At 35.2% G+C, this 12,363-nt stretch overlaps 1 protein-coding gene across 1 annotated transcript in view; it reads right to left on the bottom strand.

The window, feature by feature from the left end:
• The window catches only part of LOC311069854 (deoxynucleoside triphosphate triphosphohydrolase SAMHD1-like), a gene marked incomplete at its 5' end in the record, with an annotated part of 47,733 nt that extends 44,024 nt beyond the window's left edge, over positions 1-3,709 (bottom strand). The window contains 5 exons of the mRNA XM_084093351.1: positions 411-511; positions 596-739; positions 1,078-1,091; positions 1,639-1,695; positions 3,640-3,709. Of these exons, the coding sequence (XP_083949477.1) occupies positions 411-511; positions 596-739; positions 1,078-1,091; positions 1,639-1,695; positions 3,640-3,709 (386 nt within the window). The remainder of the gene's footprint in view (positions 1-410; positions 512-595; positions 740-1,077; positions 1,092-1,638; positions 1,696-3,639) is intronic.
• Between the last annotated feature and the right edge of the window lie 8,654 nt (positions 3,710-12,363).

The following is a 12,363-nucleotide window of genomic DNA, read 5'->3' as shown; positions in this document are numbered from 1 at the left end:
TCAAAACACTGGAGTTTTTGCTGAGTGTAAGACCTTCTTTTATCTTCAGAACACAAATAAAGATATTTTTAATGAAATCTGGGAGATTTCTCTCCCTCCATTGACAGTACAACTACCCCATTTACTCTTAAAAAAGTGCTTCAAAGTGGTACAGTAGTTGTGTAGAATTGCCCCGCATCAAAAACTTTAGCTTGACATACCATCACTCAAACCAATCAATTACTTTTAACTTTCTGAGTAACCAATGTGAATATTACAGATTACTAGATTTTTACAAATAAGTTAATATATTAAGAAAAGTTAATTAAAAGGGGTTAGTTGGAACAACTGTTGGATTTATTTTGTTGGAGTGTACTTTGTCTCTGGCTGTTTAATAGCAGTTCAAACCATTTAAACAAAATACAGCTTACCGAGCCAGATAGTCCCATTTATCCACGTCAACGCCGTTGAGTTTATTCGCCACAATATCATACAGGAAAGACTTGTCTTCAGTCCTCCCTGTCATTGGCCACTGCAAGATGAAATATACCTTGATCAACTTAAATACTGTATTCTGATTAAAACTGGCTGAAAAAGCACACTAAACACATTTTACCGGAGTTAAATTTTTGCATCCCTTAATTGATTCCTCTATAAATTTGATGTCTTCATCTAGATTCAGTCCATAGTGTTTCATCTCTTTGTCCAGTCCATTCTTCTTTCTCATGCAGTGAAACATTTCAATAGAGGCTTCCTCGTGCTTCAGAAGATGAGCATAAATACATATCAAAGTACAATTAAAGTGTACATAAACTACATAACCTTAGAAGTATTTATTCTAATGTTCTTTTTCTTACAAGAGTATCTTAATGAACCACACAGGGACAATAATAGCTTAATAATGATTTAAAAACAAATTTGCAAATAATATAATAATGTTGTGTATAGTCAATCATAATATAGACACAGCCAGTTTTACTCGTTAAGAGATTTATTCATGAGGGAATAATTCGATTTTACAGTAAACATGCTATGTAGCTCACAGACTGTGTGTATCAGCATATATTTATAGCTGTACAGGAGAGTTATGATGCTTACCTCCCAAGGGGAATCTGAGAAATGAAAAGAGATTTTAGGTATTATGTAAGGCAGGTTTAATAAAGAACTTACGAACACCAACTCATTTAGTGAAGATGGTTTGACTGTCTCAATCACACACACACACACACACACACACACACACACACACACACACACACACAGCTACAATGTTTAAATTATTTTTTAATTCTTGACAAAATAATTGTGATTTGTAAATAATGGATTATGTTATTATGACATAATGTGATGCGATTTAGAATTTTAATGATGCTAATGTTTTATATGTATAATAAAAAAGTAATTTTAGCATAGATAGTGTCATGATTCTGTATTTGCCTTGCATGCGGTTTAGCAGTAAAGGCATTTATTTAAACATTCATTGGCTTTAACACGTATTATAATTGTAATGCAATAAAGCAACGTCAAGGATGCAAGCTGCCGTTAAAACCCAAAGAAGAAGAAGAAGAAGAAGAAGAAGAAGAAGAAGAAGAAGAAGAAGTAGTAGTATTATTTGCTTTTATACTGAAATGACTGAAGTGAAAAAACTCAGATACTCACTAGGCAGGACTTCAGGAATGAACATGCCATCAAACAAATGAGAGAACGGACCATGACCTGAAATGACAAAAAGGTAATGAGTTTTAAATTAATTTTCAATTGTACCTTTAATAATTTAATAATATATATATATATATATATATATATATATATATATATATATATATATATATATATATATATATATATATTTCATGTATTGACTAAGAGACTGAGAAATTATGCTTAGTTTTAGTGTGTATTTGCGGTGTATGAAAAACTTTAATGTTGGAAACTTTTCTCAAACAAATAAGAGAACAAATTGAAAAGACATAATGGTACTTTTTAAACCACTTTCTAGCTATAACTTCAGGGTGTCCATAGCACTTTATGGCATGAAAATAGTTTCTCATTTTAATGTCCTACAAATTTGCTTCATAATCTTCATGCATTATACATATTTTTTTTCTGTTTAAAACGACATATAAAGCAATATCAATGAAATACACACCTGTGTGTGCTTGATTTCTTCAAAGATTTTCGGAGTAAATATGCAAATGTTTGTGCAACTCACCCATGTCATGACACAGAGCCGCGATCTGAACACACAGGAAATCTTGTTTTGTAATGTTGAGCTCTGGCTGATTCTCATCAAGAATTCTGAGAAGACGTCCTGCTAAATACGCCACACTAACACACACACACACACACACACACACACACACACACACACACACACACACACACACTAAAGTCACTCTCTTTCAAGGAAGAACAATGCAAAGGTTCAGACTCGAAAAAGAGTTAAACAAAACAAGATTACCCAATGGAGTGTTCGAAGCGAGTGTGAGTGGCTCCAGGGAACACCAGATATTTTGTTCCGAGTTGTTTGATGTGACGGAGTCTCTGAAACTGAGGAGTGTCGATCATCTTCACTAGCAGGGGGTGCAGCGCAATTTGACCATGAATGGGGTCGTTGAAAATCTACAGGATAGGAAATATTATTATTTATTTGTTAGTTTATTTATTTATTTCTAATAAAAAAAAAAAAAAACTGACCTAAAGAATATGGTCATTGGTCATTGGTCATAAGAAGAGAGCAAACACACATCCTCTTGGAATAAATATGCTAAATGTGACATTTATCATGGGCAAATATTATTTGTTGCACAAATGATCTTTATTTGCATTGGTCATATTGTACACTATAGTGTTAAAAATGAAAGATAGTATTATAGGCTATCAAATATGTGCATGTGTGATTGATTCAGCCCATATCTATAGCAAACTCCCATCTGCATATCTATATCACTCCAGCCAGACAGCCCTGCAGTTAAACACCTCATATTCATATTCATATGACTAATGACATTTAGGCTAAATTTACTACAGTATATCCAGGAAACGTTCTCCTCTCCTATAGATGCATCACTTGCCTTTGTGATGTCCTTTGAAAAGTCTAGGGAGTATTTCTGTATGACGTTTTGCAAATCCTCAGTGATTTTTGTCTTGCTTTTCTCTGCGGAGAGACATTTTGTCTGTTAGAAATACTTTCATAGAAATATTTAGAGTCGGCTTAAAAAGCAGTAGCCTTAACAATAAGAAAATATTAGAGAGGGTTAGGGAACCCCACTAACAACTAACCACTGACCTCCATAGTAGGAGAAAAAGACTATGGAAGTCAATGGTGCTTACTTTCAAAACTGTTTGGTTACAAACATTCTTTAAAATATCTTTATTTGTGTTGAGCAGACCAAAGACATACAGGTTTGGAACAACAGTGTGAATAATTGATGACAGACTTTTCATTATTGGGTGAAATATCACTTTAACTAGGGGATAATGGGACAAAAAAGGTTACTAGCCCCGGTCTTCAAATTGGGTTATACAGATTGTAAATTGAAAACTTACAATACATATTTATAATTTAATAGGTAACCCTTTATTGCATTCTTATGGTTTGCTAAAATGTAATTTGCAAATAAAAAAACAAGTGTAAATTTCATCAAGTGAAAACATTACCTTCATGTTTCTTGTAAATCCTTTTTACATTACAAAGAATGTCCTCAACATCTGTTGTATCTTCAGACATTCTCACGTTCTCTCAATGATCTGTTGATTTCTTTGTCGAAGAAAAAGAGGATGATGATAATGAGCATCTGTAGAACTGCGTAGAGATTTTATAGATTCACAGACTCAACCCACTACATTACAGCATGCTATCAGGAAGCTTCTTGTCAGTAAAATGTGAGGGTGTGTCTTGAAGTTTTGATCATGTGCTTTAGATACTTGAGTAAAGGTGAAGAACCCGTCTTTGACACACTGGCCAATGTAATTAAGCATGGGGCTCACCTTTGTTTTCAATAAAAATAAAAAAATATGCAGGGTTTTTCTTCATAAACTTTTGCTACAGAGACCATAATGTGAATTCATAATGTTGTAATCAGAATATTTCCCAGACTTGCTGGTTGGAAATTCCTTTGTTCAATATTCAGGGCATTGATGAGGGAATCATTTTAAGAGCTAAATCTCAAACACTCAAACCCTAATACAAATCCCACAATGTACAGCAAAAAAACATCAATGTATAATACTGCAGAGAACAGCGACCTGATTAGTGCTATAAGAAAATATAAAGGGCAAGAAAGAAACATTAACAAGCTTGGGGTTTTAACATGCAAAAAGTGGATTTTTTAATAGGATCAACCACAATCTTATTTGCTGCTGTATATTCCCTAGCGTTGCAAGGGTCTGGTAGCCTAGAAATCTAGACGCACCCTAGCGGCAGCAAAATGTATTTTGCATCCAGGGTAGTCTAGCAACTCTCCGTTGACTTTTGGAGCTGTAAAAACCTAAATTGGGTCAGGCCAATCACGTCGTGTATAGAGTAGGCGGGGCGGGCTTAACATAATGATGACAGAGTTGCGACGGTTACCTAATACTTGAAAACAAAGAATGGCGGCTGCTGGAGAACAGTCTTTCGAATCGGCTTTGGCCGCGACTCTGGAGGACTTGGAGTTACGTTTTTCTTTGAGAAAAGAGCAAAGAACGGCACTTAAGTCATTCTTAAAAAAAGGAAGATGTGTTCGTAGTTTTGTCGTCCAGATATGGCAAAAGTTGAATATATCAACTAACTAACGTTAGCTCAGCTGTTGGGAAAACGCTCTGGTTGGTTGAAGCACTGTCCTATTGCGTGCAGAGGAAATTTGAAAGACAGCCATTTATCCCGCCCCTCGGATTGAGCCGTGTCTATGGTGAGTTGCCAGGCTAAGGGTCTGGTATTTGCACAAAATTATTGTAAATACTTTTACTTTGAGTAAATATGACAACCATTTACAAACAATATTCACATTACTGTTTAGACATTTAATTTCTACAAGAATAATAGGTACAGGTTTAGATATGTTCACGTTCACAGGCTTTTCAGAGTTTTGTTATGGTTTGTCTGAATTATTGTTCAATTGCTGGTTTTCCTTTGACTCACATTTTCCCATGTGTTTGATTCTTTAACACCGTTTCACCTCTGTCTAGTTAATTAGTCATTATATTCATTATATTAGTCTCCTCGTTAATCCTCCTCCTTTGTTTGCCCCATGCATTTAAGACTTCAGTTTCAGTTTGTTCTTTGTTCTGTTTTGTTTTGCGTTGTTTTGTGTTTTGCGATGGCCGCCACGCCTGAGCCAGATACTGAGGCTGCGTCCGAAATCGCATACTCTCTTGAGTAGGTCCTTATTTTGAATTTGAGTTATTACTTCAGGGCTGTTAAAAAAGTGTGTTCTATATGGCATCATGTGCACACAATAATCTCCCTGGAAGTAGAAGGTCATCCAGGTACTTTTTTGCCTACTCTTTTATCAGTACTGAGAATTTGGACATAGGCCTACTGCTTTTGTCACATACTGTTTTTCGTCTATATGTAGTAGGGAAGTTTGCGATTTCGGACGCAGCTTGAGTCTCAATTCGTCTACTTATACTACGCCCTAAAATTATGTACTCTTTTTGTGAAGAAAAAGTACATACTTTTGAGTGTGTAGCAGAAGAGTACACAAGCTTTGGGAGACATGGTTGCTTTCTGTCGCTTAGTTACACGCATCCTATCACGTAAACTGACCAGTCAATCATCTTGTCAAAGATAAAATCCTCCACATTTAATTTAATTCTACTGTATCAGAGAGAAATGCAGAAGCATGTTGATCTGCAGTCTTTTATGCGGAGACTCTCCTCACACAGCAAAATCCCCAGTGTTAAATTAACACTCCTTAGTGTACATATGTGTCCAACTACAGGGTGTTAAAATGAACACTGAAGCAGTGTTGAAGTTAATGACATAATTAAGTGATTAATTAAGTGATGATTGGCCATTAGTGGTGACACCTGACATTATTAAGCAGAATCATTGACTGAAAGAGAAAAAACAAGAACAACAAGAAAACAACAAGAACATTGAAGGAAAGAGAAACACAAGAACTACTGACTTTGAGCCATTACACATTATTGCACTTATTATTACCAGTTTGACTTTATTTCTGTCATACATCTACAAAAGTCCTTGAGATTCAACCAAAGTTCAGGCGGTAATGTTTTATGGAATTTTCTGATTCAAGTCGCAATTATGGTGATCAATATTTGCTTTAGTTGGGCTCTTGACACTTTTAATTTTGTTATATTATTTTTTATTTGACTGTACCGACATTGTATTTATAGAGCACATTTGTTATTGCAATAGAAAATATGATCTGCTCACAATATGTTTTGGTGATGACACTGATGTCATTCAGAGTCTAAGTCTTTGACTATATGCTTGATGTCTCGTTTTAGTATTGGTGATTGTAGCTCTGAGATTCTACAGTTTGAGATCCAACAGCAATATGAACAATTTTGAAAATACTTTGTGCACAGAATTTATTGTGTTTAGACACACAGACATCAAGAATCAGCATATGAATCTCAACAATGGTGACAATAATCAAACTAGTGACAAACAGATCAACTCTGAACATCACAAAACAAGATAATAAAGTCATAAAAAAAACAATAGCAAAATAAAAGCAAAAAGGAAAAACCAATGAAAATTACAGGACAATTCAGCTGCATCATGTTAATGGCCAAACGGATCTTTAGAAATGTTCACATTGTTGATGCAGATCAGCTGAATTGTTGAATCAGCTTAAAGATTGATTATTAGAGGCTCAAACCCCTTTATCTAAACCTTTCTACTTAACCATTGGTCACGCACATCCGCCATGTTTTGTAGTTTTCTGAACACTTTTTACTCATGTTTGTAGTTCTGAACTGGATCCTCCTCCAAAGCGCAATGGATTGTGGGCCATATTAGCTGTTATAGTGAGCTCGGATCCACATTTCGAAAATCTATCGGAAATAGTAGACTATTCTGGTACTTCTGGCATACTCTATTCAACATACTATGATTTGGGACACACTTATTTTAATCTCACATACTTTTTAGGATGGATAGTGTGTCACATTGAGACGCAGGGTAGTGTCTTCAACCAAGATGGCCGCTGAGAGCCTTCAGCGTGTGACCATTGTTTATTCCATTGGACTCCTTTGTCGTGTGCTTTGTACAGCCAATAACCGTGTCAACCTTACTATAACCTTAAATTAATTTTCTGCTAAAGGGATAGACTTTATTGTTGGTGTGTTTTGATATTTGATGTAAGTTGAATAACAAATAGAACAGCACATTTGTTTTCAGAATGCACACTCATTTTCATAAATTTGTTTTATGCATCCCTAAAAATATGTAGGCCTACACCCAACATTTAAATCCAGCCCAGGCTCATTCGAAAAATGTTCCTTTGACAACATTTGTGCAAAACACTTTGCGTTATGTTTTGCGTCGGTTTCAAAGTGAAATGTCCGGTGAGTGACGTTAAAAGCGTTTAGTTTTTTTTCCGGAACAAATGTGAATATGGAAATGTTTTATTATGTCTGGAAATGTTTTATTATGCAGTTCTGATTTGAAATTAATGATTTGAAATTAAAAGATTAATGCTCCATCACGTTTTAAAATACTGTACACCTACACTATACCCTGCCCTAAACCTACCAGATAGTGTTAACAAAAGCAAATGCAACATAAAAACGTAATCATAACCATGCCATTTTAGTTTGATTAATTTACACTTTTAGTTAATAAAATATTAAGAAGTTAATACATTGACACATTTAATTGATAACAATTCATATATTACTTAATATATTAACCATATAGAATATTTATTAGTTGCTGATGCAGTAATCATTAATTAATGGTTTAGTTCTTCATAAGTCATACATTAACACATGATTATCTGTGCATTAGTTAAGCATGAATTAATGCATATTAGTACACCCGTATTGTAAAGTGTTACCCTACTTATTTAATGCACAGTACACTGCTGTGGTTAATATAACAACACTCTCCAACAGCATAATGCTACTTTTAATTTGTTAAGTCTAATTAGTCAAATTAGAATGATATCTAAGTTTTATATATCACTTGTGATTGTATTTTTCTATAGATATGGCCAGATGTGCAGTCTACCAATAACATAAGAGCGACAGCGGCAGTGTAAATGGGTTCTTTAGCTGTAACGCAGGGTGAACTCAAAGAACAAAGGGAGAGCTGGATCCAAATGCAAAAATAGTTTTATAACAAAATAAACATAACAAAGACGACCAGATAACAGATAACAGAATGAGCATCCCAAAACGTGCATCCATGTAGGACAAGACCTGACCAAGAACACAGAAAACACAGGGGTTTAAATACACAGGGGCAAACATGCTTAACAATAACACGACACACCTGGGCAACAGGAAACAAACATGGCCATTGCCATAGGACACAATGAACACAGATGCAAGGAGAACAGAGAACACTTAAAAGTCCTTAAGAAAGGCTAACAGACGACAGGAATCATGACATTAACAAATATATGCAAATGGTTAGGTCATGCAAAAATATGGCATTTAAGTCACCCTTTACGCCCCTTATGCCATTTCATATCTGTATAATAAAAATCTGTATAGTCAAATATTACCCACTAAACAAAATGATGTCCAAAAGACGTCTTTTCAATGTCTTTGTCACTAAAGCGTACGTTGAAAAGACGTCCACTGGAGCCAGAATTAAAGTTTTTATGACGTTTTTTTTTTTTTTTTTTTTGACGTGTATTACAAACACAGAGTTACAATTGTGTTTTACAAACACAGAGTTACAGCAGCCAAAGAAAAGCTAGCGCAAAAAGAAAGAGGGCCAAGAGTCCAACTAAAGTAAACACTGATCAGCACAATGGTGACTTCAAATGAAACAAATATCAACATCTAAACCTCTGTTAATTCTCTGTAATTCTGTATTTTTTGTATTTTATGTCTGTGATTAAGGGCAGCACAAAGTATTTCCTTCAGATCTGGTTTCTCTCATGATTCTCATCATGTTCATGATTTTTGGACAAACAAACTGTCTGTGAGTTGCTTTGCAATTACATTGAAATAAACATGAGTTTTAATTTAATGCATCCTAAGAGTTTTTATTTGGTCCAGAAACAGCATAAATTATATCTAAATGAACCTTAAATGATGTTGAAAATATGTCCACAATGGCCACATCTGAAGTAGTTTTAACCTTGTACGAAGGTTCGATGAACGTCTATATCGGACGTGCAGAACACGTCAAAAAAAGACGTCATAAAAACTTTCATTCTGGCTCCTCAGTGGACGTCTTGTCAACGTACGACTTTTGTGACAAAGACATTGAAAAGACGTCTTTTGGACATCATTTTGTTTAGTAAGCTTCAGAATTTATCAGTTTGAATAGATCTCAATTTCGCTAAATCAGAAAGTGATTTATTAAACTGTGAAAGACAAATATATAATATACAATTAAATGTACTTAAATACAGTATAGTTTAAGCCCTAATCTGGAACTTTGTAGAAACAAATTAAAATAAATTTTTTTTTTCTTTGTTTTTTTTTAACAGTGATTTGATCGTACTAAAATGCAACTTTTTTAAAAACATAAATATTATGAAATATCTAATAATTTCATACATAATAATTAACCTTTGAGTGCATCTAATATTTTTTATAAACTTCAATAATAAAGCCTTACCTTCACTTTTTTTTTTTACCTTCAGATATCTTCTCTTTTTCTCAATGATCTGCTGTTGTCTTGCTCATGATTCAAGGAGGACGTAATGAAGACCTGTAGAAATGTGGATAGATTTTATAGATTCAGAGACTCAACCCATTAGACTAGGTTATCACGTATAAGCCCAATCCTCATGCTGATTCTGCCTGCAGTCATAGTTACAGATACGACACTAGACTAGGTTATAGTTACAGATACAGCAGGGACACACATCACTGTACGTTTTGTCCACAGAGGTCTGAAACATAATTATGTGTTGCCTCTTGCCATATGAATTTAAGATCAGTTTTAAAATGCTATGTTTCGCTTTCAAGTGACAAGAGGAACTTTTTAATCATTTTTTTTTATTTTAGCAATGAAACATCCCACATAGCAACATTTTGATGTCCCAGATCCGGCCCACATCTGGCACTTGTGGAAAGATGATCTGGGCTGAGTTTCCCGATAACGTTGTCTCTTAGCGCGCTCTGAAGACTCTTAAGGTATAACTTAACTGAAGGTATACCATTTCTAGGCGTGTTCCCCGAACTATGCCTTAGGAAGCTGCTTAAGATATACCTTCTTACGTGCGACGTTAACCGGCGCTGTCCGTGGCGATGGTGCTGAATTAGTTGATATCGATCGCTCGAGAATCAATTATTCTGTCGTGCAGGGGCTGTTTATGTGAGAAAGCGGTGTTTTTTATTAAAGAAGCACTTCAGAAATAGTTTAAATTACATTTATTAGGACTCATGGGATATTATATATAAAAAAAAACTATAATAGCCTATAATAGCCTTGCCGACATATTTTAAAATTGTATCATATATTGCTGCCATAATAACCATTTAAATTATTTATGTACTTTCTTCTCTTTCCTATTTTTGTTCACTGAGATGGAGCTGTGATGAAATATTGTTCTTGTAAATACTTTAAAGCATTTCAGTGATCATACGTCATACGTATGGTGCTCGGCAGTGATCAAAAAGGATTTAAACAGTGGATTTTGAATCTCTTGTAAACTCAGAGATGTGTATTCAGACGGCAATTAAATTAACGTACGACCTGTTTGTCAAAAAACAGTAGGTACTAATTTGCCCTGGGATTTTTACACGGGTTGGATGAGAAAAAACACTGATATTATGGATTGGACGGCAACAAAATAACTCACTTACTACGAGCCCATGAGAAACAATATTAGCGTCCGAATAGGACTTAACTGACAGTAGCCTATGCTTTCACTGGCATTTAAAAGCGCTCTTTAATTCAAATAAATGTATAAAAAAATTATTATATATAATAATATAATTCAAATTCTATTAACAATCAGTGTAATGACAATTTTATTCTTTGCATGAAAACACTTGAATTAGCCTAACTAAACACTGTCTGGGTGTATTAAAACTTCAGAATTATATTCATACAGACCTGCAACAGTGATAAGGTAAAGCTAAGAGTGGTCCAGACCAACCTTCCGAAAGTATGACTTACAGAAGGTATACTTAACTAAGGACGTTTCGGGAAACAGGTATTAACGATAAGGTACAGCTTAAGGTGTAACTTAAGAACGACGTAGCGTTAAGAAGGTTTCGGGAAACCCAGCCCTGGTCCACATGCAGCGTAGAATGACAGCCCTTGGGCAGACCGCTCTTGTTTGCCAGATCTGGGCCAGAAGCAGGCCATAGCAATGCCACATGTCAGCCAAGAGCAAAGAAATAAACCACAACTGGACCTTATCTGAGCCACAAAATCTGTATATATTAAATATGGAGTCATCTCAGCCTTAATAAGCCTGTTAACAAGCAGAATCACTGAAGGAAAGAAGAGAACAGAAAAAGAGACGAGCAGAAACACAATAACTACAACTGACTTCAGACACAGCCTCAGATGAAATCAACTGAAGAGAAAAGAAGACATTAAATCTGTGAAGATCTCAGCAGAGGAGGATTAAACAACTCCACAAATAGCATTACCAGCTTCACTTATTACTAACCAGACTGACTTTATTTATGTCAGACTTCTACAGAAGTTATTATTGAGAATTAACAGAGGTTTAACTCTGTGTTTCATTTGAAGTCACCATAACAGTGATTAGTGTTTTCATTAATTGGACTCTTAACTTATATCTTTTGTCTTTTTTTGGTCACTGTGACAGTGTGTTTGTCAAACACATTTGCAGCAGCAAAGAAAGCTTAAGTGAAACGAGATCAGGTGATGATGGGTACCTGAGGATGGCTTTATAATCATCATGAAATAGCCTGATTCACTGCAGCCTGATATGCAGCAATATTACAACAATCAGTTAGAAGTTTTAACAAACATGAGCTCAAAAAACTTAACCTACGCTGACACACACAGATACCAACAATCAAACAGGAGTGAGCCACCCAAGGGCCGTCATTCCTCGCTGTATGTGGGTGTGGTAGATTTTTTCCTAAACCTATTTTGCACCTGACCTAAGTCTACAATCAACGTCCCCTAACGTCTACAGTCGACGTTTAGTTTATCTGGACCTCGTCAACAATCGACGTCCCTGAACGTCTACAGTCGACGTTTAGTATATCTGGGCCTCGTCTACAATCGACTTCCCCCATCTCTCACTTGTTCTCCTA

This window comes from Abramis brama (assembly GCF_963993115.1).
Source record: "Abramis brama genome assembly, chromosome: 2".
Taxonomy (NCBI): Eukaryota; Metazoa; Chordata; class Actinopteri; order Cypriniformes; family Leuciscidae; genus Abramis; species Abramis brama.
The sequence above is the reverse complement of the archived record's forward strand: the minus strand, read 5'-3'. Positions and strand labels throughout refer to the sequence as shown.